The sequence below is a fragment of the Lepisosteus platostomus genome, chromosome 5 (genome assembly GCF_059453375.1).
Source record: "Lepisosteus platostomus isolate fLepPlt1 chromosome 5, fLepPlt1.hap1, whole genome shotgun sequence".
Classification (NCBI taxonomy): domain Eukaryota; kingdom Metazoa; phylum Chordata; class Actinopteri; order Semionotiformes; family Lepisosteidae; genus Lepisosteus; species Lepisosteus platostomus.
In genome coordinates, this window is record NC_142615.1 from 1092675 (window position 1) to 1118699 (window position 26025).

Here is a 26025-nt window from a genome sequence, read left to right on the forward strand (position 1 = left end):
GTCAGGCCCTGCGCACAGCCCCCGTCCCCCTCCCAGACCCAGGACCCCAGCGTCTGAGTCAGGCCCTGCGCACAGCCCCCCGACCCGTCACCCTCCCAGACCCAGGACCCCAGCGTCTGAGTCAGGCCCTGCGCACAGCCCCCGTCACCCTCCCAGACCCAGGACCCCAGCGTCTGAGTCAGGCCCCGCGCACAGCCCCCGTCACCCTCCCAGACCCAGGACCCCAGCGTCTGAGTCAGGCCCCGCGCACAGCCCCCCGTCCCCCTCCCAGACCCAGGACCCCAGCGTCTGAGTCAGGCCCCGCGCACAGCCCCCCGACCCGTCACCCTCCCAGACCCAGGACCCCAGCGTCTGAGTCAGGCCCTGCGCACAGCCCCCCGTCACCCCCCCAGACCCAGGACCCCAGCGTCTGAGTCAGGCCCTGCGCACAGCCCCCGTCACCCCCCCAGACCCAGGACCCCAGCGTCTGAGTCAGGCCCTGCGCACAGCCCCCCGACCCGTCACCCTCCCAGACCCAGGACCCCAGCGTCTGAGTCAGGCCCTGCGCACAGCCCCCGTCACCCTCCCAGACCCAGGACCCCAGCGTCTGAGTCAGGCCCCGCGCACAGCCCCCCGTCCCGTCACCCTCCCGGACCCAGGACCCCAGCGTCTGAGTCAGGCCCCGCGCACAGCCCCCCGACCCCTCACCCTCCCAGACCCAGGACCCCAGCGTCTGAGTCAGGCCCTGCGCACTGCCCCCGTCACCCTCCCAGACCCAGGACCCCAGCGTCTGAGTCAGGCCCTGCGCAGAGCGACGGGCCAGAGCCTCCGGCTGCAGACCCCCTCCCAGCGCCGCGCCGCGCCGCTGGTGACCTTTGACCCCCGCGGGGAGCGAAGACAAACTGGCCAAGACCGCCATCGCGGAGTTTCACAAGAATATAGCTTTATTACGTCCTCACATGAGCATCAGGCCGAATTTCTCTCGTTTACCAACGAGACACAGACACACAGAGACAGGATATAAAAATACTGATTTGGAACAAACAAAACTAAAAAATGCATCTTATAAATGCAATTTCATCAGATTATATACTCCGATTAAAGGCCAAGGCCAGTCGAGAAAGTGAAAGTGCGCACCTCTCGTGAACACAGACGGACGAGCGCGTGCCGAGAGCGCCCCCTAGCGCCGCGCAGAGGAGAAACCCGTCAGTTCAGTTCAAGGGGCTTGACGAGCATGGCCGACAGGTACAATCAGTGTTGCCACAGCAGATAAAATAATGAAACGAACATGGAAAAAAACGCAAAATCTCTCTCTGCCTCAGCGCACGTCGCAGAAGAGACCCCAAGACTGGCTCAATAATTAATTAACAAGCTGTTGAAGAGATCCGCAGATTGTCTCTATAATTAATTAACAAGCTTCTGAAGAGATCCGGAGATTGTCTCTATAATTAATTAACAAGTCGCAGAAGAGATCCGCAGATTGTCTCTATAATTAATTAACAAGCTTCTGAAGAGATCTGCAGATTGTCTCTATAATTAACAAGCTGCTGAAGAGATCCGGAGACTGTCTCTATAATTAATTAACAAGTCGCAGAAGAGATCTGGAGACTGTCTCTATAATTAATGAACAAGCTGCAGAAGAGATCCGGAGACTGTCTCTATAATTAATGAACAAGCTGCAGAAGAGATCCGCAGATTGTCTCTATAATTAATGAACAAGCTGCAGAAGAGATCCGCAGATTGGTCCTAATTAATTCACACGTCGCAGACTGGATCCCAGATCTGCTCGTGCTTCCCTTAACCCTTTGCTGCCGGGGCCGGTGTGTACTCAGGCTGGGCCGACAGGAGTGCAGAAGTGCTCATGAGGATCTGTGGAGTCATCCGGAAGAGGAGAGTAGCTCAGGGGACAGTGTGGGGACAGTGTGGGGACAGTGTGGGGACAGGGTTACACTGACTAGACAGAAAGCACAAAGGGCACACCCTCTGGGATCAAGCCACCATTAGGCTGGGTCTGTCCTCCATTAGAGATCAAGGGCACTGATACACCTGGGAGAGAGAGAGAGACAGAGGGGTTAATACACACACTGACTGGACACTCCAGTACATGAACACTGCACTGAGAGAGAGAGGGGTTCATACAGACACACTGACTGGACACTCCAGTACATGAACACTGCACTGAGACAGACAGGGGTTCATACAGACACACTGACTGGACACTCCAGTACATGAACACTGCACTGAGAGAGAGAGGGGTTCATACACACACACTGACTGGACACTCCAGTACATGAACACTGCACTGAGAGAGAGAGGGGTTCATACAGACACATTGACTGGACACTCCAGTACATGAACACTGCACTGAGAGAGAGAGGGGTTCATACACACACACTGACTGGACACTCCAGTACATGAACACTGCACTGAGAGAGAGAGGGGTTCATACAGACACACTGACTGGACACTCCAGTACATGAACACTGCACTGAGAGAGAGAGGGGTTCATACAGACACACTGACTGGACACTCCAGTACATGAACACTGCACTGAGAGAGAGAGGGGTTCATACACACACACTGACTGGACACTCCAGTACATGAACACTGCACTGAGAGAGAGAGAGGGGTTCATACAGACACACTGACTGGACACTCCAGTACATGAACACTGCACTGAGAGAGAGAGGGGTTCATACACACACACTGACTGGACACTCCAGTACATGAACACTGCACTGAGAGAGAGAGGGGTTCATACACACACACTGACTGGACACTCCAGTACATGAACACTGCACTGAGAGAGAGAGGGGTTCATACAGACACACTGACTGGACACTCCAGTACATGAACACTGCACTGAGAGAGAGAGGGGTTCATACAGACACACTGACTGGACACTCCAGTACATGAACACTGCACTGAGAGAGAGAGGGGTTCACACACACACACTGACTGGACACTCCAGTACATGAACACTGCACTGAGAGAGAGAGGGGTTCACACACACACACTGACTGGACACTCCAGTACATGAACACTGCACTGAGAGAGAGAGGGGTTCATACAGACACACTGACTGGACACTCCAGTACATGAACACTGCACTGAGAGAGAGAGGGGTTCATACAGACACACTGACTGGACACTCCAGTACATGAACACTGCACTGAGAGAGAGAGGGGTTCATACAGACACTGACTGGACACTCCAGTACATGAACACTGACCTGAGAGAGAGAGGGGTTCACACAGACACACTGACTGGACACTCCAGTACATGAACACTGCACTGAGAGAGAGAGGGGTTCATACACACACACTGACTGGACACTCCGGTACATGAACACTGCACTGAGAGAGAGAGGGGTTCATACAGACACACTGACTGGACACTCCGGTACATGAACACTGCACTGAGAGAGAGAGGGGTTCATACACACACACTGACTGGACACTCCAGTACATGAACACTGCACTGAGAGAGAGAGGGGTTCATACACACACACTGACTGGACACTCCAGTACATGAACACTGCACTGAGAGAGAGAGAGGGGTTCATACAGACACACTGACTGGACACTCCAGTACATGAACACTGCACTGAGAGAGAGAGGGGTTCATACAGACACACTGACTGGACACTCCAGTACATGAACACTGCACTGAGAGAGAGAGGGGTTCATACAGACACACTGACTGGACACTCCAGTACATGAACACTGCACTGAGAGAGAGAGAGGGGTTAAAACCCCCAAAAAAGGTCAGCTTACCGTTGCCGTTGGAGATGGTCTTGCCGTTAGTTTGCAGATCTGAGTCAGAGCCTGTTGAGAGAGGAACACCTCAGTCAGCATTGCCACCGGGATCATCATCACCACCCAGCGCAGCGCAGAGCCGCAGAGCACAGACAGGCTCGCTGGGACTCCACTGCAGGGGCGCAGAGCACAGACAGGCTCGCTGGGACTCCACTGCAGGGGCGCAGAGCACAGACAGGCTCGCTGAGACTCCACTGCAGGGGCGCAGAGCACAGACAGGCTCGCTGAGACTCCACTGCAGGGGCGCAGAGCACAGACAGGCTCGCTGAGACTCCACTGCAGGGGCGCAGAGCACAGACAGGCTCGCTGAGACTCCACTGCAGGGGCGCAGAGCACAGACAGGCTCGCTGAGACTCCACTGCAGGGGCGCAGAGCACAGACAGGCTCGCTGAGACTCCACTGCAGGGGCGCAGAGCCGCAGAGCACAGACAGGCTCGCTGAGACTCCACTGCAGGGGCGCAGAGCCGCAGAGCACAGACAGGCTCGCTGAGACTCCACTGCAGGGGCGCAGAGCCGCAGGGCACAGACAGGCTCGCTGAGACTCCACTGCAGGGGCGCAGAGCCGCAGAGCACAGACAGGCTCGCTGAGACTCCACTGCAGGGGCGCAGAGCCGCAGAGCACAGACAGGCTCGCTGAGACTCCACTGCAGGGGCGCAGAGCCGCAGAGCACAGACAGGCTCGCCGAGACTCCACTGCAGGGGCGCAGAGCCGCAGAGCACAGACAGGCTCGCTGAGACTCCACTGCAGGGGCACAGAGCACAGACAGGCTCGCTGAGACTCCACTGCAGGGGCGCAGAGCCGCAGAGCACAGACAGGCTCGCTGAGACTCCACTGCAGGGGCGCAGAGCCGCAGAGCACAGACAGATGAAAACGAAACACTGTACTTACTGTGGGGAGAGCCCGAAGAGTCTGAACCAGATGCTAAAAAAAAAAAAACACACACGAATGTCACACATTAAACACCGGCACCGGGTCACGACGATCGGGAGGACGCGACGCCTGCGAAGGGGTCGGAGCTCGAGGAGACAACGGGACCCGGCGGGGCTGCGGACTCTCTCACCTTTCTTCCTCCTGTGGGCGAAGAAGGCCAGGGCCGCCCCGCCTGCGACCAGCGCCACCACCAGCAGGACGACCGACACAACGATGGGGAGGACCCACACCGTGCGTTCTGGAGACGCGGGGAGACAGACAGGGAGACGGGGCTCAGTGGAGCGGAGCAGGGGTGAGAGACGGGAGTGTCGCGCCGTGGTTCGGCACACGCCAGAGCCCCCCTCACGCGTGCACACTCGAGCACGTGCACGCACACCAGAGCCCCTGTCGCTCGCTCGCACGCACACCAGAGCCCCTGTCGCTCGCTCGCACGCACACCAGAGCCCCTGTCGCTCGCTCGCACGCACACCAGAGCCCCTGTCGCTCGCTCGCACGCACACCAGAGCCCCTGTCGCACGCACGCACACCAGAGCCCCTGTCGCACGCACGCACACCAGAGCCCCTGTCGCACGCACGCACACCAGAGCCCCTGTCGCACGCACGCACACCAGAGCCCGTCGCACGCACGCACACCAGAGCCCCTGTCGCACGCACGCACACCAGAGCCCCTGTCGCACGCACGCACCACACCAGAGCCCGTCGCATGCACGCACACCAGAGCCCGTCGCACGCACGCCAGAGCCCGTCGCACGCACGCACGCACACCAGAGCCCGTCGCACGCACGCACGCACGCCAGAGCCCGTCGCACGCACGCACGCACGCCAGAGCCCGTCGCACGCACGCACGCACGCCAGAGCCCGTCGCACGCACGCACGCACGCCAGAGCCCGTCGCACGCACGCACGCACGCCAGAGCCCGTCGCACGCACGCACACCACCAGAGCCCGTCGCACGCACGCACACCAGAGCCCGTCGCACGCACGCACACCAGAGCCCCTGTCGCACGCACGCACACCAGAGCCCGTCGCACGCACACCAGAGACTGTCGCACGCACGCACACCAGAGCCCCTGTCGCACGCACGCACACCTGAGCCCGTCGCACGCACGCACGCACACCAGAGCCCCTGTCGCACGCACGCACACCAGAGCCCCTGTCGCACGCACACCAGAGCCCGTCGCACGCACGCACGCACACCAGAGCCCGTCGCACGCACGCACGCACACCAGAGCCCGTCGCACGCACGCACGCACACCAGAGCCCGTCGCACGCACGCACACCAGAGCCCGTCGCACGCACGCACGCACACCAGAGTCCCTGTCGCACGCACGCACGCACACCAGAGCCTGTCGCACGCACGCACCACACCAGAGCCTGTCGCACGCACGCGCTCCGGAGCCCCTATCCTTACCCCACTGCCTGACGACAGGCTCTTTCAGGCTGCTGTGTTTGACCTCACAGCTGTAGCTCCTCTTGTCCGTCTCCCGGATCTCCAGACTCTTCCTCAGCTGGTAGGTGTCTTCCTCAGCGCCGTTGGGCCTGACCCCACTGGACAGCACCCCGTCCTTCTCCAGCAGCATGACCCCGTCCCGGTAGAGGTCCACCTGGACGTCGGGGGGGTAGAAGCCCGTGGCCAGGCAGGTCAGCGTGAGCTGGCCGGGGGTCAGTGACCTCTTGGCAAACATGTGGACATCAGGGGGAACTGAGACAGGTGGGGGAGGAGAGTGTTACTGCAGGCACAGCCACTGACCGACTGGACACTGTCCACAGTCAGCACTCACTACCGACCAAACACTTTCTGATCTGTCTGGCTCTGTGTACTGGACACACGCTGTCCACACTGACCAGCACTGTCCACACACTCCTGACCCTGACCACGCACTGGTACACTGACCACACATTCCAGCACACTGACCACACACTGGTACACTGACCACACATTCCAGCACACTGACCACACAATGGTGCACTGAGCACACACTCCTGACCCTGACCACACACTGGTCCACTGACCTCACATTCCAGCACACTGACCACACACTGGTGCACTGACCACACTGCCCAGCACACTGACCACACAATGGTGCACTGACCTCACAGTCCAGTAATGACCACACACTGGTGCACTGACCACACTCTGTCCAGCACACTGACCACACTCTGTCCAGCACACTGACCACACTCTGTCCAGCACACTGACCACACTCTGTCCAGTAAGGACCACACTCTGTCCAGTAAGGACCACACTCTGTCCAGTAAGGACCACACTCTGTCCAGCACACTGACCAGACTTCTTGATCTGCTGCTCTCCGAACGCCAGGAACTTGGTCAACCAGTCCACACACTCCCTCTCCAGGTAGCCCTTGGTGTACTGGTTCAGAATCTGCTCGTTGTCCCACTTGTGCTTCGTGGGCTCAGCGGGCCGGACCGGCGCCACCCACTGCATTTTGGACTCATCGAAAGACAGGAAGTCCCGCCCATCGTAGCTGTACTGATCGTAGCCCCTCAGGAACTGGGGTTCAGAGCCAGGCTGCACCTCGATTTCACAGCCGTGCATCCACTGGAGAATATGGAGATCTGAGAGAGAGAGAGAGACGGGTTCACACACACACTGCCCTGAGAGAGAGAGAGAGAGACGGGTTCACACACACACTGCCCTGAGAGAGAGAGAGAGAGACGGGTTCACACACACACTGCCCTGAGAGAGAGAGAGAGAGACGGGTTCACACACACACTGCCCTGAGAGAGAGAGAGAGAGACGGGTTCACACACACACTGCCCTGAGAGAGAGAGAGAGAGACGGGTTCACACACACACTGCCCTGAGAGAGAGAGAGAGAGACGGGTTCACACACACACTGCCCTGAGAGAGAGAGAGAGAGAGACGGGTTCACACACACACTGCCCTGAGAGAGAGAGAGAGAGACGGGTTCACACACACACTGCCCTGAGAGAGAGAGAGAGAGACGGGTTCACACACACACTGCCCTGAGAGAGAGAGAGAGAGACGGGTTCACACACACACTGCCCTGAGAGAGAGAGAGAGAGACGGGTTCACACACACACTGCCCTGAGAGAGAGAGAGAGAGACGGGTTCACACACACACTGCCCTGAGAGAGAAAGAGGGGTTCATACACACACTGCCCTGAGAAAGAGAGAGGGGTTCACACACACACTGCCCTGAGAGAGAGAGAGGGGTTCACACACACACTGCCCTAAGAGAGAGAGAGGGGTTCACACACACACTGCCCTAAGAGAGAGAGAGGGGTTCACACACACACTGCCCTGAGAGAGAGAGACGGGTTCACACACACACTGCCCTGAGAGAGAGAGACGGGTTCACACACACACTGCCCTGAGAGAGAGAGAGAGAGACGGGTTCACACACACACTGCCCTGAGAGAGAAAGAGGGGTTCATACACACACTGCCCTGAGAAAGAGAGACGGGTTCACACACACACTGCCCTGAGAGAGAGAGACGGGTTCACACACACACTGCCCTGAGAGAGAGAGACGGGTTCACACACACACTGCCCTGAGAGAGAGAGACGGGTTCACACACACACTGCCCTGAGAGAGAGAGACGGGTTCACACACACACTGCCCTGAGAGAGAGAGACGGGTTCACACACACACTGCCCTGAGAGAGAGAGACGGGTTCATACACACACTGCCCTGAGAGAGAGAGACGGGTTCACACACACACTGCCCTGAGAGAGAGAGAGGGGTTCATACACACACTGCCCTGAGAGAGAGAGAGGGGTTCATACAGACACAGGAGGAGGTACACAGACTTCAGGACAGGAGACACATGATGTCCAGCTCACCAGAGTTGTTCTGTCTCATCCGGTCCATCAGAATCCCAACGTTGACTTTGAACCACTGCTCCTTGCTCTTCCTGGACTGGGTTCCCTTCTCCCAGTATTCCTGACCCATGTTTGTCTTCATCCAGCTCTGCTTGGGAATCTTCTGCATGATCCGGTTGTCATAGTAATCGATCTGCCTGTCGTTCAGCACCCCCATAGCTGTGAACTCAGGGATGCCATCTACAGGCTTGGAGAGGGCAGTGTATATATAGTGCAGGGAGTGTCTCTCTGGAACAGAGAGAGAGGGGGGTTAATACACACACACTGACTGGACACTCCAGTACACACAGTGTGGGACACTCCCTCCAGACTGAAGAGACTCAGTTCCCTCAGCCTGTCAGTGTGGGACACTCCCTTCAGACTGAAGAGACTCAGTTCCCTCAGCCTGTCAGTGTGGGACACTCTGAAGGGAGTCAGTGTGGGACCCTCCCTCCAGACTGAAGAGACTCAGTTCCCTGAGCCTGTCAGTATGGGACACTCCCTTCAGACTGAAGAGACTCAGTTCCTCCAGCCTGTCAGTGTGGGACACTCCCTCCAGACTGAAGAGACTCAGTTCCTCCAGCCTGTCAGTGTGGGACACTCCCTTCAGACTGAAGAGACTCAGTTCCCTCAGCCTGTCAGTGTGGGACACTCCCTCCAGACTGAAGAGACTCAGTTCCTCCAGCCTGTCAGTGTGGGACACTCCCTCCAGACTGAAGAGACTCAGTTCCCCCAGCCTGTCAGTATGGGACCCTCCCTCCAGACTGAAGAGACTGCCGAGTCCAGGGCGGGGGTGACGTCACGAACAGCAGTAACAACACGACGCCACGCCTCCTGTTTTTCTCGTCTCGAAGTTTAGTTTCGCTTTCAGGGCGACACTCACCGCCCGCCGCCAGCGTAGCGCCCCCGGCCCCCTCCCCCGTGTCCCGGCGCTCAGGATCCACCCTCCGGGCCCGACGGGACGCCCGCTTTCCCGACTCTTGTCCATGTTTTCCCAGCGACGCCAGACACACACACACACCCACACCGGCCGAGCGACTCCGACTCTCTTCCGGGGGAGAGGGGGCGGGGCTCGGCGCTCTCCGCCAATCGGGGGGCGCGGCGCGCCTCTGACGTCACCGGTCGCCAGCCCGACCCCAGCGGCGCACGTTGGAGAATATATATTTTTTTTTGAAAACAAGTTCAGCCAAAAACCACAACAACACCGCCGCGGCAACAAACTACAACACTAGCAAGGGCGCGTATAACGTGTATAAATATAAAAGAAACACCGTCAGGGGCTACATATTACACTATGAATACGCATTATGGGGGAAAAAAAATATTAAACTAAGTAAAACAAAGATTTAGTAAGTTCTTACGATTCGAAACGGCCTGCCGACAGGTCTCCGGGTCGATTTTCACTCGTCCCCAGACCGTTTCACTCTGGGGGCATAATGACGTGCGTGAGCGCTGCCGGGGGGGTTTTTAGGGTTCGGATGATCCAGAGGACAGAGGAGGGGATCCCCAGACCGCAAGCGAACAGACACACACACACACACAGAACAACACGCTGGCCGAGGCGATTACAGAGCTGGAGGGCTGCACCTGGCTAAGTCAGGACTGCCGGCCCTTCGTCTAATAATTACAACAATAATAATAATAATAATAATAATAATAATAATAATAATAAACGTAATTTTATATAGCGCCTTTAAAGGTGGCTTCTCAAAGCGCTTTACAGGATGACAATAACAATAAATAAGAAGAATACACAAGATAAGACACAATTATAATTACAACAAAGGAACGAGTAACAGGTTTATTCCCTGCTGAAAAAAAGAAGAAAGAGAACACAACGTTTCGGCCGTGGAGCCTTCTTCAGGTGTGCTCCACGGCCGAAACGTTGTGTTCTCTTTCTTCTTTTTTTCCAGCAGGGAATAAACCTGTTACTTGTTCCTTTGCAGCCTACGCATGCTGACGCAGCTACCCACCTGAACACAATTGCAACAATACAACAATACCAATAGAGGAGACCGTGGAAGGTGGTATTAAGAAGAGCAGAGGGGTGAAGAATGGAACCAGTTCAGTAAAGGTTCTTCTGAAGAAGAGGGTTTGGGGTCTGGATCTGAAGGAGTTTAGAGAAGGTGACTCTCTGATCTCCTTGGGCAATAACAACTGCTTCCACGTCTATAGCGCCTTTCTGGACACTCCACTCAAAGCGCCGTACAGGTAATGGGGATCCCCTCCACCCCCACCAGTGTGTACCCCACCATCCAGCAGCCTCATCTGCCGGTCTAGGGGCAGCCTGTTTCTCTCGTGTACTTGTGTGCTGTGGTCCTGTCAGTCTGTAGATCTCTGTATCTGCGCGTTTCGCACGTACTTGACTGCTGTACAGCGACTAGGAGCGCGTTTTGCACTCCCACCTACCTCTACAGAGTTTATTTCGCATCGCTGTACTCGCGTGATTTTTAATTGTTCGACTAGTCCGACGCCTCTTTTTGCTGGTCTGGGGGCCGGGCTGCTGTCACGCCTCGGTTTCGATAGATCGATAGAGAACTTGAACTTGAACTTGGACTTGGACGCCACATGTACTGTGGTGGTACACTGGAGTTCTTACTGACAGATCGTTAAAACAAGTGTAAAAACACAACGGGAGTCTCCTCCATCTATCTCCATCTGTACGATAATACAGTTAACACTTCATGAAAGCAGATTAAACCCGGTAAAAAGGCCGTAGACCCGCCTCGACATCCATTTTGACCTGTTCCAACACAGGACTCTATAGGAAAATCTACAGAACAGAACGGCCGTTTCTTCGAAGGGAAGGTCAATATCAGACTCTGCACACAATGGAAGGAGCGGTTTCAGTTGAAATTGAACCCGGGACAGCAGGCCCCACCGAGACTTTGAAACGACGCACTTCACTAAAAATGAGAATTAATAAGTTGATCATGTCGACTTTAGCACCCGGAGTGGAGGAACGCGTTTCACATGTTTATTTGACTGAAAAGCGGGACAGGAGAGAACAAAAAAAAAAACAAAACGAAGAGAAAGGATTAAAAAAAAGGGTATTTCTGTCCGAACAAAACTAGTTTCACTTTCGCGTCTCTCGACACAGGACGAAGCGGGCTTCCGAGAAGGGCGACGGGCAGAAAGTCTCTCGACGGACCCAGGGAACTAGAAACGATCCACCGGAATCTTCCTTACCGCCGCTGGCCGGCCAGCACAGGGCCAGCGCCAGGAGAAGGGCCGGTCCGGGGGTCATCTGGGCCAGAAGCGCAGCAGCGACGGGTCCCGGAGTCTGGAGCTGTCTCTCTCTCTCTCTCTCTCCTCTGGAGTCTGGAGTCTGGAGCTGTCTCTCTCTCTCTCTCTTCCGTGTGTCTGTAGCTGTCTCTCTCTCTCTCATGCGTGTCTGTAGCTGTCTGTCTGTCCCTCCCTCTCTCGCTCTCTCTCTCTCTCTCTCTCCGTGTGTCTGTAGCTGTCTCTCTCTCTCTATCCTGCGTGTCTGTAGCTGTCTCTCTCTCTCTCCTGCGTGTCTGTAGCTGTCTCTCTCTCACTTCCGCGTGTCTCTGCGGAGCCAGTCGACTCCGCCCCTGAGCCGCAGGCAGGCAGCGCCGCCCCGACCAGCCCCGACACCCTGTCTGTGCTCAGTGCTGGCGAATCAGCCCCAGCCCAGTGGGGAGCGTACTGCACGCGCACCAAACCATTAACTGGACTGGGGAACTGCCGAGGCAGCCTTGTGTCGGACCAGCGCTGGCTCACGCGGGGTGCGCGTGTGACGTGTGTGTGTGTGAGTCACACGGGGGTCAGCGAGGGTCACGTCACCCCTGGGCAGGGTCGTGGGAACAGCCCTCCCAGTCCTCAGGGTGGACAAACAGGGCGAGAGTGACCACAGCCTGGACAGAGGGGTCAGTTCAGACACCGACGGGGGGAGCCCCGCGCCCAGCATGTGAGTGACCCCCAGTCTCTCTGTGAGGAGGAGGAGGAGGGGTCAGTGTCCAGTCCTCACTGTAAGAGCACCCCCACACCAGGAGTGACCCCCAGTCTCTCTGTGAGGAGGAGGGGTCAGTGTCCAGTCCTCGCTGTAAGAGCACCCCCACACCAGGAGTGACCCCCAGTCTCTCTGTGAGGAGGAGGGGTCAGTGTCCAGTCCTCGCTGTAAGAGCACCCCCACACCAGGAGTGACCCCCAGTCTCTCTGTGAGGAGGAGGGGTCAGTGTCCAGTCCTCGCTGTAAGAGCACCCCCACACCAGGAGTGACCCCCAGTCTCTCTGTGAGGAGGTGGGGTCAGTGTCCAGTCCTCACTGTAAGAGCACCCCCACACCAGGAGTGACCCCAGTCTCTCTGTGAGGAGGAGGAGGAGGGGTCAGTGTCCAGTCCTCACTGTAAGAGCACCCCCACACCAGGAGTGACCCCCAGTCTCTCTGTGAGGAGGAGGAGGAGGGGTCAGTGTCCAGTCCTCACTGTAAGAGCACCCCCACACCAGGAGTGACCCCCAGTCTCTCTGTGAGGAGGAGGGGTCAGTGTCCAGTCCTCACTGTAAGAGCACCCCCACACCAGGAGTGACCCCAGTCTCTCTGTGAGGAGGAGGGGTCAGTGTCCAGTCCTCACTGTAAGAGCACCCCCACACCAGGAGTGACCCCAGTCTCTCTGTGAGGAGGAGGGGTCAGTGTCCAGTCCTCACTGTAAGAGCACCCCCACACCAGGAGTGACCCCAAGAGGGGTCAGTGCAGTGTCCAGTCCCAGTGTCCGGCCAGGTGACCTCAGGTGTGTTCTAGTGCAACTGTGCACACAAACACACAAACACACAAACACACAAACACACAAACACACAAACACACAAACACACAAACACACAAACACACAAAGGGAGAAGTACCGGGCCGAACCGGAGCGGGAGCGGATAATCACAGCCTCCCGGCAGAGAACCCCACTTCCACCCCCGGCACGACCTGGGAGAGCCGGACCGGGCCGGACCGGTACCTGACCTTTATGCCCCCGGGTAGCGGGGGGGAGGGGTCACTAATTAACAGGTGTGACCAGTCTCTAATTAAGCGCCTTTCTTGAGTGAGTGTGTGTGTGTGTGCGCGCGTGTGTGTGTGTGTGTGTGTGTGTGGGGGCAATCAGGAAAACAGCGCGAGCACAACCCCCCCAGATCCCAAACCCCCACTCCGCGCGAGGATCAGCGAGCCGGTGGCAATTCATTAAAACTTCATTAACGCCGTTCATATAATAATAATAATAAACTTTATTTTATATAGCGCCTTTAAAGGTGGCTTCTCAAAGCGCTTGAAGCGCTTTTCAATGCGCTGAGCTGCCGCTGGCGTTCACAAACATCTCCCCAGTCAATCAATCAATCAATCAGTTTGTTATCGAACTGAACGAACGAAGGAACCGAATTATGGCAGAATCCCAAAACCAGTCTTTTATTTTGTCTTGATGAAAAAATCCACCAATCGGGTGTCCGGGCGGGCGGGTGACGTCACCCGTTGCCAGGCAGAGGCACCGTCCGCAGGTTGTCTGGAGGAACCGCGGTAAACACGAGGGACTCGTCTTCCCCTCCTCCTCTTCCTCCTCCTCCTCCTGCAGCTGCTCGGTCCCGTGTTCCAGCCCTCCTGTGACAGTCTGTGATAGTAGGATTCATCACTAAGAAGGGTCTTTATTTTACACAGCGCCTGTAATATTCTATTTTGAATGATAGAAGATTATTATTATTATTATTATTAATAATAATAATAACATCATCGGAGCGCCCTCTGGCGGACAGCGGCGGTGTGCGCACGCTGCTACAGAGGAGAGGGGAGCAGGGCAGAGACAGGAGACACAGGGAGAGAGGAGCAGGACAGAGACAGGAGACACAGGGAGAGAGGGGCAGGGCGGAGACAGGAGACACAGAATCCCCACACACAGGTCCTGCTCAGTTCATATTGAAAGGACAGTTACCCCTCTCTCTCTCCTCTCCCTGTCGTTTCCCTCTCTCCCCTCTCTCCTCTCTCTCTCTCTCCTCTCTCTCTCCTCTCCCCTCTCCCTCTGTCCCCCCTCTCTTCTCTCTCTCTTCTCTCACTGTCCTCTCCCTCTCTCCTCTCTCTCTCCTCTCCCTCTCTCTCTCTCCTCTCCCTGTCCTCTCCCTCTCTCCCCTCTCTCCTCTCCCTCTCTCTCCTCTCTCTCTCCTCTCCCTCTGTCCCCCCTCTCTCTTCTCTCTCTCTTCTCTCACTGTCCTCTCCCTCTCTCCTCTCTCTCTCCCCTCTCTCTCCTCTCTCTCTCCCCTCTCTCTCTCTCCCCTCTCTCTCTCATGATTAGTAGGTCTCATTTTGTCCAGATGTTGTCCAGTTTTCACTGCCAGGAGCTGGACAGAGCGTCTCTCCCAGCTTCTGGGAGCTCCGCTGTCTCACAGAGAAACCCCCCCCTCCCTTAAACAAGAGCACAGGAACTGACCTCTGACCCGTGACCTCCGACCCCTCAGCAGGAAGTGGGGGGCCGGGGGCGGGCGATGACCCGGAAGGGCTTGACCTTGTGCACCACGCTGACGGCCCCCCGCAGGTCGGGCGGGCCCTCGCCCCCCGGGGGCAGGAACTCGAAGTCGCGCAGCAGGTGGGCGGCGAAGAGGAAGAGCTCGGTGCGGGCGACGCCCTCCCCCAGGCAGAGCCGGGCCCCGCCGCCGAACGGGAGCAGGCCGCGCGCCGCCGCCCCCGCCCCCCGGCCCAGGAAGCGCTCTGAGGGGGAGAGAGGGGCAGACGGTCAGATCCCAGTTCCCAGATCCGCGGGGTTCTCGCGCGCGTCCGTCCGGGGCGCAGTACCGGGTCTGAAGCAGTAGGGGGCGCTCCACAGGGCGGGGTCGTGGTGCGCGCCGAACAGGTTGGGAATGACCACCGTGTCCTTGGGGATGAAGTGGCCGGCGATGCTGGAGGGGGGGGAGGGAGAGAGAGAGAGAGGGGGGGGGTGATTGGTTACCACTGGTTACCGCACGAGTTCCGCTACCTGGGCGGCCGCCATTCCTGTCCCACAATGCCCTGCGGCGGATGGCCCAGGGTGGGGCAGTTCGGGGGCAGGACGGGGCAGGACGGGGCAGTTCGGCACAGGGCAGGGCAGTTTGGGGCAGGGCGGAGCAGGGTGGGGCAGTTCAGGGCAGTTTGGGGCAGTTCGGCACAGGGCAGGGCAGTTTGGGGCAGGGCGGAGCAGGGTGGGGCAGTTCAGGGCAGTTTGGGGCAGTTCGGCACAGGGCAGGGCAGTTTGGGGCAGGGCGGAGCAGGGTGGGGCAGTTCAGGGCAGGACGGGGCAGTTCGGCACAGCGCGGGGCAGTTTGGGGCAGGGCGGAGCAGGGTGGGGCAGTTTGGGGCAGTTCGGGGCAGTGTGCTCACCTGCTGTCCCTAGTGGCCCGGTGTGGCACTGCGAGAGGGGCGACCGGCCTGAGCCTCAGGACCTCGTTGATCAGAGCGGACAGGCGGGGCAGTGTCTGTCTGTCACTGTACACTGGACACCTGCTGACCAGCACCGAGCGCAGCTCGCTGGACACACTGGACTGGACCTGCAGAGAGAGGGGCAGCCTGTCACTGGACACTGGACACCTGCTGACCAGCACCGAGCGCAGCTCGCTGGACACACTGGACTGGACCTGCAGAGAGAGGGGCAGCCTGTCACTGGACACCTGCTGACCAGCACCGAGCGCAGCTCGCTGGACACACTGGACTGGACCTGCAGAGAGAGGGGCAGCCTGTCACTGGACACTGGACACCTGCTGACCAGCACCGAGCGCAGCTCGCTGGACACACTGGACTGGACCTGCAGAGAGAGGGGCAGTCTGTCACTGGACACTGGACACCTGCTGACCAGCACCGAGCGCAGCTCGCTGGACACACTGGACTGGACCTGCAGAGAGAGGGGCAGTCTGTCACTGGACACTGGACACCTGCTGACCAGCACCGAGCGCAGCTCGCTGGACACACTGGACTGGACCTGCAGAGAGAGGGGCAGTCTGTCACTGGACACCTGCTGACCAGCACAGTGGACACACTGATCTGTCTGTCTCTGAACACTGGACTCCTGCTGACCATGATCTATACAAACACACAATGACACAGACACACACGCACACACAGTACTCTACACACACAGTGATCTACACACACACAGTAATCTACACACACACAGTGATGTCCACACACAATTACACACACACACAATGATACACACACACAGTGATATACACACACAATGACACACACACATACACACAGTGATGTACACACACAGTGATGTACACACACACAATGACACACACACACAGTGATGTACACACACACAATGACACACACACACAGCGATGGTTGTGTACCTGGGGGCTGTGCAGTAGGAATGCGACAGTCCAGCTCAGCCAGGATGCAGTTGTCTCTGTGCCTCCGATCAGCAGGTCCACTATGGCCATATGGACATGACCCTCCGTCAGAGCCTGGACACACAGGACAGCAGCGCAGCGAGACAGAGGGTGAGACAGGACACACAGGGCAGCAGCGCAGCGAGACAGAGGGTGAGACAGGACACACAGGACAGCAGCGCAGCGAGACAGAGGGTGAGACAGGACACACAGGGCAGCAGCGCAGCGAGACAGAGGGTGAGACAGGACACACAGGACAGGAGCAGGGTGAGACAGAGGGTGAGACAGGACACACAGGACAGCAGCACAGCGAGACAGAGGGTGAGACAGGACACACCGGACAGGAGCAGGGTGAGACAGAGGGTGAGACAGGACACACAGGACAGCAGCGCAGCGAGACAGAGGGTGAGACAGGACACACAGGACAGCAGCGCAGCGAGACAGAGGGTGAGACAGGACACACAGGGCAGCAGCGCAGCGAGACAGAGGGTGAGACAGGACACACAGGACAGGAGCAGGGTGAGACAGAGGGTGAGACAGGACACACAGGACAGCAGCACAGCGAGACAGAGGGTGAGACAGGACACACCGGACAGGAGCAGGGTGAGACAGAGGGTGAGACAGGACACACAGGACAGCAGCGCAGCGAGACAGAGGGTGAGACAGGACACACAGGACAGGAGCACAGCGAGACAGAGGGTGAGACAGGACACACAGGGCAGGAGCAGGGTGAGACAGAGGGTGAGACAGGACACACCGGACAGCAGCACAGCGAGACAGAGGGTGAGACAGGACACACAGGACAGGAGCACAGCGAGACAGAGGGTGAGACAGGACACACCGGACAGGAGCACAGCGAGACAGAGGGTGAGACAGGACACACCGGACAGGAGCAGGGTGAGACAGAGGGTGAGACAGGACACACAGGGCAGCAGCGCAGCGAGACAGAGGGTGAGACAGGACACACAGGGCAGCAGCGCAGCGAAACAGAGGGTGAGACAGGGCAGTGGGGTGAGACAGCAGCGTGCCGGGTGAGACAGGGCAGTGGGGTGAGACAGCAGGGTGCAGGGTGAGACAGGGCAGTGGGGTGAGACAGGGCAGTGCAGGGTGAGACAGCAGCGTGCCGGGTGAGACAGGGCAGTGGGGTGAGACAGCAGGGTGCAGGGTGAGACAGGGCAGTGGGGTGAGACAGGGCAGTGCAGGGTGAGACAGCAGCGTGCCGGGTGAGACAGGGCAGTGGGGTGAGACAGCAGGGAGCAGGGTGAGACAGGGCAGTGCAGGGTGAGACAGGGCAGTGGGGTGAGACAGCAGGGTGCCGGGTGAGACAGGGCAGTGGGGTGAGACAGGGCAGTGCAGGGTGAGACAGCAGGGTGCCGGGTGAGACAGGGCAGTGGGGTGAGACAGCAGCGTGCCGGGTGAGACAGGGCAGTGGGGTGAGACAGCAGGGTGCAGGGTGAGACAGGGCAGTGGGGTGAGACAGGGCAGTGCAGGGTGAGTCAGGGCAGTGCAGGGTGAGTCAGGGCAGTGCAGGGTGAGACAGGGCAGTGGGGTGAGACAGGGCAGTGGGGTGAGACAGCAGGGTGCCGGGTGAGACAGGGCAGTGGGTGAGACAGGTCAGTGGGTGAGACAGGTCAGTGGAGTGAGACAGCAGAGCCCAGAATGGCTTCAGCTGGGATGTGCAGTGACTGGTCCTGTGTCCGGCTCTACTCTTGACGCACCTCGCTCTCCGGCGCCTCCCCTGGACTCTCCAGGCTCTGCAGCAGAGCCGCCGTGATGTCGCCCCCAGTGCTACAGCCCAGGCGCTGCTTCTGCAGAGACAAGACTGTTACACTGACCCGTCTGTGTGTCTGAGTCCCTGTCTGTGTGTCTGAGTCCCTCTGTCTGTGTGTCTGTCCCTCTGTCTGTGTGTCTGTGTGTCTGTCCCTCTGTCTGTGTGTCTGAGTCCCTCTGTCTGTGTGTCTGTGTGTCTGTGTGTCTGTCCCTCTGTCTGTGAGTCTGAGTCCCTGTCAGTGGTCTGTGTGTCTGTGTGTCTGTCCCTGTCAGTGGTCTGTGTGTCTGTCAGTGGTCTGTGTGTCTGTGTGTCTGTCAGTGGTCTGTGTGTCTGTGTGTCTGTGTGTCTGTGTGTCTGTCAGTGGTCTGTGTGTCTGTGTGTCTGTGTGTCTGTGTGTCTGTGTGTCTGTGTGTCTGTCAGTGGTCTGTGTGTCTGTGTGTCTGTGTGTCTGTGTGTCTGTCCCTCTGTCCGTGGTCTGTGTGTCTGTCTCATGACTGATGTTGCCTTTCACCGCCACCTTGTAATCCTCCAGATGCGCCCTGATGATGTCATCTCTCCTGGCCACAGCCTTCAGCAGGCGTGCGAAGGGAGGATTGGGCAGCCTCTGACGAGCAGATGGACAGAGTGTCAACAAATCAAACTGCGACCACAAATACCGCTGCAGTGCTACCACGGCGGACGCGATATTACTGCCGCTCGTAATGATTCCGACACAACGCACAACACTAACGCCAGAGGTTACCCTGAGGAAGGGGAGGGAGTCCAGGATGCTGATCCAGGGAGAGCCCCACAGAGACACGATCTCATTCAGACAGGAGTGCAGGGAGCTCAGCTCGGGGTCGCCCTTCTCATACTGGGAAAGACAGAACACAGACCCTCACACAGACCCCAGAGGCACTCCTCACACAGAGAGAGGAGTCCAGACCCTCACACAGACCCCAGAGACACTCCTCACACAGAGAGAGGAGTCCAGACCCTCACACAGACCCCAGAGACACTCCTCACACAGAGAGAGGAGTCCAGACCCTCACACAGACCCCAGAGACACTCCTCACACAGAGAGAGGAGTCCAGACCCTCACACAGACCCCAGAGACACTCCTCACACAGAGAGAGGAGTCCAGACCCTCACACAGACCCCAGAGACACTCCTCACACAGAGAGAGGAGTCCAGACCCTCACACAGACCCCAGAGACACTCCTCACACAGAGAGAGGAGTCCAGACCCTCACACAGACCCCAGAGACACTCCTCACACAGAGAGAGGAGTCCAGACCCTCACACAGACCCCAGAGACACTCCTCACACAGAGAGAGGAGTCCAGACCCTCACACAGACCCCAGAGACACTCCTCACACAGAGAGAGGAGTCCAGACCCTCACACAGACCCCAGAGACACTCCTCACACAGAGAGAGGAGTCCAGACCCTCACACAGACCCCAGAGACACTCCTCACACAGAGAGAGGAGTCCAGACCCTCGCACAGACCCCAGAGACACTCCTCACACAGAGAGAGGAGTCCAGACCCTCGCACAGACCCCAGAGACACTCCTCACACAGAGAGAGGAGTCCAGACCCTCACACAGACCCCAGAGGCACTCCTCACACAGAGAGAGGAGTCCAGACCCTCGCACAGACCCCAGAGGCACTCCTCACACAGAGAGAGGAGTCCAGACCCTCGCACAGACCCCAGAGGCACTCCTCACACAGAGAGAGGAGTCCAGACCCTCACACAGACCCCAGAGACACTCCTCACACAGACCCCAGAGACACTCCTCACGCAGAGAGAGGAGTCCAGACCCTCACACAGACCACAGAGACACTCCTCACACAGAGAGAGGAGTCCAGACCCTCACACAGACCCCAGAGGCACTCCTCACACAGAGAGAGGAGTCCAGACCCTCACACAGACACCAGAGGCTCTCCTCACACAGAGAGAGGAGTCCAGACCCTCACACAGACCCCAGAAACACTCCTCACACAGAGAGAGGAGTCCAGACCCTCACACAGGCCCCAGAGACGCAGAGATGAATTCAGACCTGTTTTCCGAACACCAGTGTTGTAATGATGTTGCTGGCAGCCAGTGTGAAGTCTTCAGACAGATCCACTGGGGTCTCCTGATAGCCCAGCAGGACCTGACAGAGGGAGACCAGCAGAGACAGTGACACACTGCGTGTCCCACCCCTGGAAGAGTACACTGCATGTGAGATGTTTTTCAAGACAGTTCTTACCAGTGGGAGGACCTCGTTCGGCTCAACGTGGCTCAGCACTGCCCTGAACACAGCGCCGGCCTGCTTTGTGTTGTGTGTGAACTGAAGGGAGTCTGAGTGAGTCAGACTCTGCCCACCTGTTTCAGTCTCTGAGCCTCCTGGGTGATGACTGTCTCCAGGACCGAGGCTCGGCAGCGCTGCAGGGCGGAGTGGACCAGGCGCCTCTGAGCTCTCCACACCCCGGAGTAATCGCCCAGAGACAGGTCCTTACCCCTCCCACACACCACGTCTCCTGGGGGAGAGAGGGGTTCATACAGACACTGACTGGACACTCCAGTACATGAACACTGCACTGAGAGAGAGAGGGGTTCATACACACACACTGACTGGACACTCCAGTACATGAACACTGCACTGAGAGAGAGAGGGGTTCATACACACACACTGACTGGACACTCCAGTACATGAACACTGCACTGAGAGAGAGAGGGGTTCATACAGACACACTGACTGGACACTCCAGTACATGAACACTGCACTGAGAGAGAGAGGGGTTCATACACACACACTGACTGGACACTCCAGTACATGAACACTGCACTGAGAGAGAGAGGGGTTCATACACACACACTGACTGGACACTCCAGTACATGAACACTGCACTGAGAGAGAGAGGGGTTCATACAGACACACTGACTGGACACTCCAGTACATGAACACTGCACTGAGAGAGAGAGGGGTTCACACACACACCCTGACTGGACAGTGTGGGTATTCTCATACCAGTGTAGGACTGGGGTCTGCCCGCGAAGTCCGACCACTTCTTCACCAGCGCCTCGCGAATCAGCTCAGTGCTGTTCAGCACCACCATATCTGCAGCACAGAGAGAGCGGCGTTCACTGGACACTCAGCACAGCGGCCACTGCCATCCAGACTTCAGACAGAGGGAAGAGGAGCAGTGAGCCCGCCCCTGCCAGAATCCCAGCGTGTCCCGATCCCACTGGGAGAGGGAGGAGGGAACTCCGCTGAACTGGCGGCCCAGTGTGTGATCTCCTGTCCCAGCCTGAGCCCCAGTGAGCCTGTCTCCCAGTCCTGCTCCTGTCTAGATGGAGAGACCGGAGGACCGTGTCTGTACTGTAAATGTCTGCAGCTCTGTGTTCCATGTTGACTGTATGTGTTTTGCTGTGGCAACACTGACTGTACTGACTTCACACCAGTAAAGCGCCTTGAACTGGACTGGACTGAGCCGAGCGTCACTGTTTACAGCAGATGTACATACGTTATGATCCGTCTCTGTTGGAGATTTTCTTTTCTTTTTATTTTCCAGGTTAATTTTATTCTTATTTGCTGTGGCAACACGGATTGTCCCCATCGGTCGTGCCAGTAAAGCCCCTTGAACTGAACAGCAATTATAATAATATTAATAATATTATTATGAATATTATTATTATTATTAAATAATATTAAGCAATTAGCAGAAGGCGGCCACAAATCACCTCCCTGACCTGCGACAGATCTGCAGACACAATCCGTGATTCCTGCTCGAATTCCTCGTGCGCCTCAGGGTGACCAGCAGTTAGGCTTCAGCTGAACCCTGGTCAGTGTCGCCCTTAGGGAGAAACAGCGCCCCCCCGGGCCCCGCAGGCACCCGGAGGTACTGCAGCTGGGGTGAGCCCTGCCCGCCTCACCTGTGCTCCCACAGCGCAGCCGGTAGATGTTGCCGTAGCGACGCGCCAGGGAAGTCAGGTGTTCGGGCAGGTGCTCCCGGGTGAGGTCGAGAATGTTCCCGAAGATCGGGAGGGAGGGCGGACCGGGCAGAGAGCACGAGGGAGAGGGAGACGAGGACCAGACCTGAGAGAGACTGGACCAGAGCTGTCTGCCCAGAGCCCAGCCTGAGAGAGAGAGAGAGGGGTTAATACACTCCAGGACATGAACACTGCACTGAGAGAGAGAGGGGTTCATACACACACACTGACTGGACACTCCAGTACATGAACACTGCACTGAGAGAGAGAGGGGTTCATACACACACACTGACTGGACACTCCAGTACATGAACACTGCACTGAGAGAGAGAGGGGTTCACACACACACCCTGACTGGACACTCCAGTACATGAACACTGCACTGAGAGAGAGAGGGGTTCATACAGACACACTGACTGGACACTCCAGTACATGAACACTGCACTGAGAGAGAGAGGGGTTCATACACACACACTGACTGGACACTCCAGTACATGAACACTGCACTGAGAGAGAGAGGGGTTCATACACACACACACTGACTGGACACTCCAGTACATGAACACTGCACTGAGAGAGAGAGGGGTTCACACACACACACTGACTGGACACTCCAGGACATGAACACTGCACTGAGAGAGAGAGGGGTTCATACACACACACACTGACTGGACACTCCAGTACATGAACACTGCACTGAGAGAGAGAGGGGTTCACACACACACACTGACTGGACACTCCAGGACATGAACACTGCACTGAGAGAGAGAGAGGGGTTCACACAGACACACTGACTGGACACTCCAGTACATGAACACTGCACTGAGAGAGAGAGGGGTTCACACACACACACACTGACTGGACACTCCAGGACATGAACACTGCACTGAGAGAGAGAGAGGGGTTCACACAGACACACTGACTGGACACTCCAGTACATGAACACTACACTGAGAGAGAGAGGGGTTCACACAGACACACTGACTGGACACTCCAGTACATGAACACTGCACTGAGAGAGAGGGGGTTTCATACACACACACTGACTGGACACTCCAGTACATGAACACTGCACTGAGAGAGAGAGGGGTTCATACAGACACACTGACTGGACACTCCAGTACATGAACACTGCACTGAGAGAGAGAGGGGTTCATACACACACACTGACTGGACACTCCAGTACATGAACACTGCACTGAGAGAGAGAGGGGTTCATACAGACACACTGACTGGACACTCCAGTACATGAACACTGCACTGAGAGAGAGAGGGGTTCATACACACACACTGACTGGACACTCCAGTACATGAACACTGCACTGGGAGAGAGATGGTTTTAATTTTTAACCCTTACCTTTCCCAGGGGAGGTCTGAGTAGCTGTGGAGGAGGTAGCTCTTTTCCTTGCGAGCTCTGAAAGAGAAAACAGTGCCCCCAGCAGGACGAGCAGCACCAGTGCAGCCCAGGCGGACGGCAGGAGTGGACACCCCAACATCTCTGCAGGCGGCCCTAGAACTGAGCTGTCTGTCCCTCCCTCTTTTAGGAGAACTGGCGGTTTTTCCCAGCTGTCTGTGTTCGACTGCCTGTCTGACTCTCTGCGTGTCTGTGTGTGTCTCACACACTTTGTGTGTCTGTGTTTGTCTCGCTGTGTGAGTCTGTGTGTGCCTGTGTGAGTCTGTGTGTGTCTCACTGTGTGTGTCTCGCTGTGTCTCACTGTGTGTGTCTCGCTGTGTGAGTCTGTGTATGTCTCACTGTGTGTGTCTCGCTGTGTGTCTCACTGTGTGTGTCTCGCTGTGTGAGTCTGTGTGTTTTTCCCTGTGTGTCTCCTTCCTGTCTGCCTGTCTCTGCTGCAGCCTGTCTCTCTCTGTGCTCCTGGACGGCCTGTCTGTGGTTTTATACTGCCTCTGCTCTCCTGCTGTCCACATCATCCCCATCCATCTCTTCCTCAAGGCTGTGAAAACAACTCTCGCTCGTCCCCCACTGTCCAAGGTCAGAAAAACACCGAGGGAGAGTGACCGCATGGACTTCATGTTCCAGTGTCCAGTGTTCAGAGACATACACCCCAGATTCCCTTATAAAAGCCTGCAGTCAGTGTCCAGTGTCCAGAGACAGACACCCCAGATTCCCTTATAAAAGCCTGCAGTCAGTGTCCAGTATCCAGACAGACGCCCCAGATTCCCTTATAAAAGCCTGCAGTCAGTGTCCAGTGTCCAGAGACAGACACCCCAGATTCCCTTATAAAAGCCTGCAGTCAGTGTCCAGTATCCAGACAGACGCCCCAGATTCCCTTATAAAAGCCTGCAGTCAGTGTCCAGTATCCAGAGACATACACCCCAGATTCCTTTTTGTAAAAGTCTGTGATCAGTGTCCAGTGTTCAGAGAGACAGACACCCCAGATTCCCTCATAAAAGCCTGTGACCAGTGTCCAGTGTTCAGAGAGACAGACACCCCAGATTCCTTTATAAAAGCCTGTGACCAGTGTCCAGTGTCCAGAGACAGACACCCCAGATTCCCTTATAAAAGCCTGCGATCAGTGTCCAGTGTTCAGAGAGACAGACACCCCAGATTCCTTTTTGTAAAAGTCTGTGATCAGTGTCCAGTGTTCAGAGACAGACACTCCAGATTAATTTTTGTAAAAGTCTGTGATCAGTGTCCAGTGTTCAGAGAGACAGACACCCCAGATTCCCTTATAAAAGCCTGCAGTCAGTGTCCAGTATCCAGACAGACGCCCCAGATTCCCTTATAAAAGCCTGCAGTCAGTGTCCAGTGTCCAGAGACAGACACCCCAGATTCCCTTATAAAAGCCTGCAGTCAGTGTCCAGTGTTCAGAGACAGACACCCCAGATTCCTTTATAAAAGCCTGTGACCAGTGTCCAGTGTTCAGAGAGACAGACACCCCAGATTCCTTTTTGTAAAAGCCTGCGGTCAGTGTTCATTAATAAACCCCTTTCTCATGCCCTAGTGAAAGCCTGCGGTCAGTGTCCAGTGTTCAGAGAGAGAGAGCCTGTGGTCATTCATTAATAAACCCCTGTCTAATGCCCTAGTGAAAGCCTGTGATCAGTCTTCAGTGTTCAGAGAGAGAGCCTGCGGTCAGTGTTCATTAATAAACCCCTGTCTAATGCCCTAGTGAAAGCCTGTGGTCAGTGTCCAGTGTTCAGAGAGAGCCTGTGATCAGTGTTTAAAAGCCTGCGGTCAGTGTCCAGAGCAGGACCTGATAAATTCAATTCAACTTTATTGTCATTAAACTTACACAGGTGCACAGCACAGTGAAAAGTGTTTCTCATGAGTCCCTCAGGTGCAGTATATAAATAGGACAGAAGATGACACAGCAGACAGTAACACAATAGCAATAACAGTAACATGTGATAACACA

At 56.8% G+C, this 26025-nt stretch overlaps 2 protein-coding genes across 3 annotated transcripts; both read right to left on the bottom strand.

Annotated features, from left to right (window-relative positions):
• Positions 1 to 902: 902 nt before the first annotated feature.
• Positions 903 to 12017, bottom strand: LOC148662343 (class I histocompatibility antigen, F10 alpha chain-like). 2 transcript variants are annotated; one of them, XM_088631949.1, is made up of 8 exons: positions 11763 to 12016; positions 8556 to 8822; positions 7014 to 7304; positions 6139 to 6429; positions 4859 to 4966; positions 4687 to 4719; positions 3756 to 3806; positions 903 to 2025 (listed from the first exon to the last, which is right to left on the bottom strand). In XM_088631949.1, exons 1-8 carry the CDS (start codon positions 11959 to 11961, stop codon positions 1934 to 1936), a joined length of 1332 nt encoding a protein of 443 aa, XP_088488075.1. In that variant the 5' UTR covers positions 11962 to 12016; the 3' UTR covers positions 903 to 1933. The 2 variants fall into 2 exon arrangements, with proteins under 2 accessions (XP_088488075.1, XP_088488076.1); XM_088631950.1 differs by lacking the exon at positions 4687 to 4719 and having other exon boundaries at positions 11763 to 12017.
• A 1937-nt stretch (positions 12018 to 13954) lies between these two features.
• cyp21a2 (cytochrome P450, family 21, subfamily A, polypeptide 2) lies at positions 13955 to 24757 on the bottom strand. The gene is made up of 13 exons (XM_088632996.1): positions 24009 to 24757; positions 22595 to 22798; positions 21690 to 21779; positions 21044 to 21198; positions 20736 to 20831; positions 19440 to 19550; positions 19209 to 19301; positions 18645 to 18788; positions 16888 to 17001; positions 15914 to 16080; positions 15353 to 15456; positions 14991 to 15268; positions 13955 to 14180 (listed from the first exon to the last, which is right to left on the bottom strand). Exons 1-12 carry the CDS (start codon positions 24145 to 24147, stop codon positions 15015 to 15017), a joined length of 1671 nt encoding a protein of 556 aa, XP_088489122.1. The 5' UTR covers positions 24148 to 24757; the 3' UTR covers positions 13955 to 14180; positions 14991 to 15014.
• Between the last annotated feature and the right edge of the window lie 1268 nt (positions 24758 to 26025).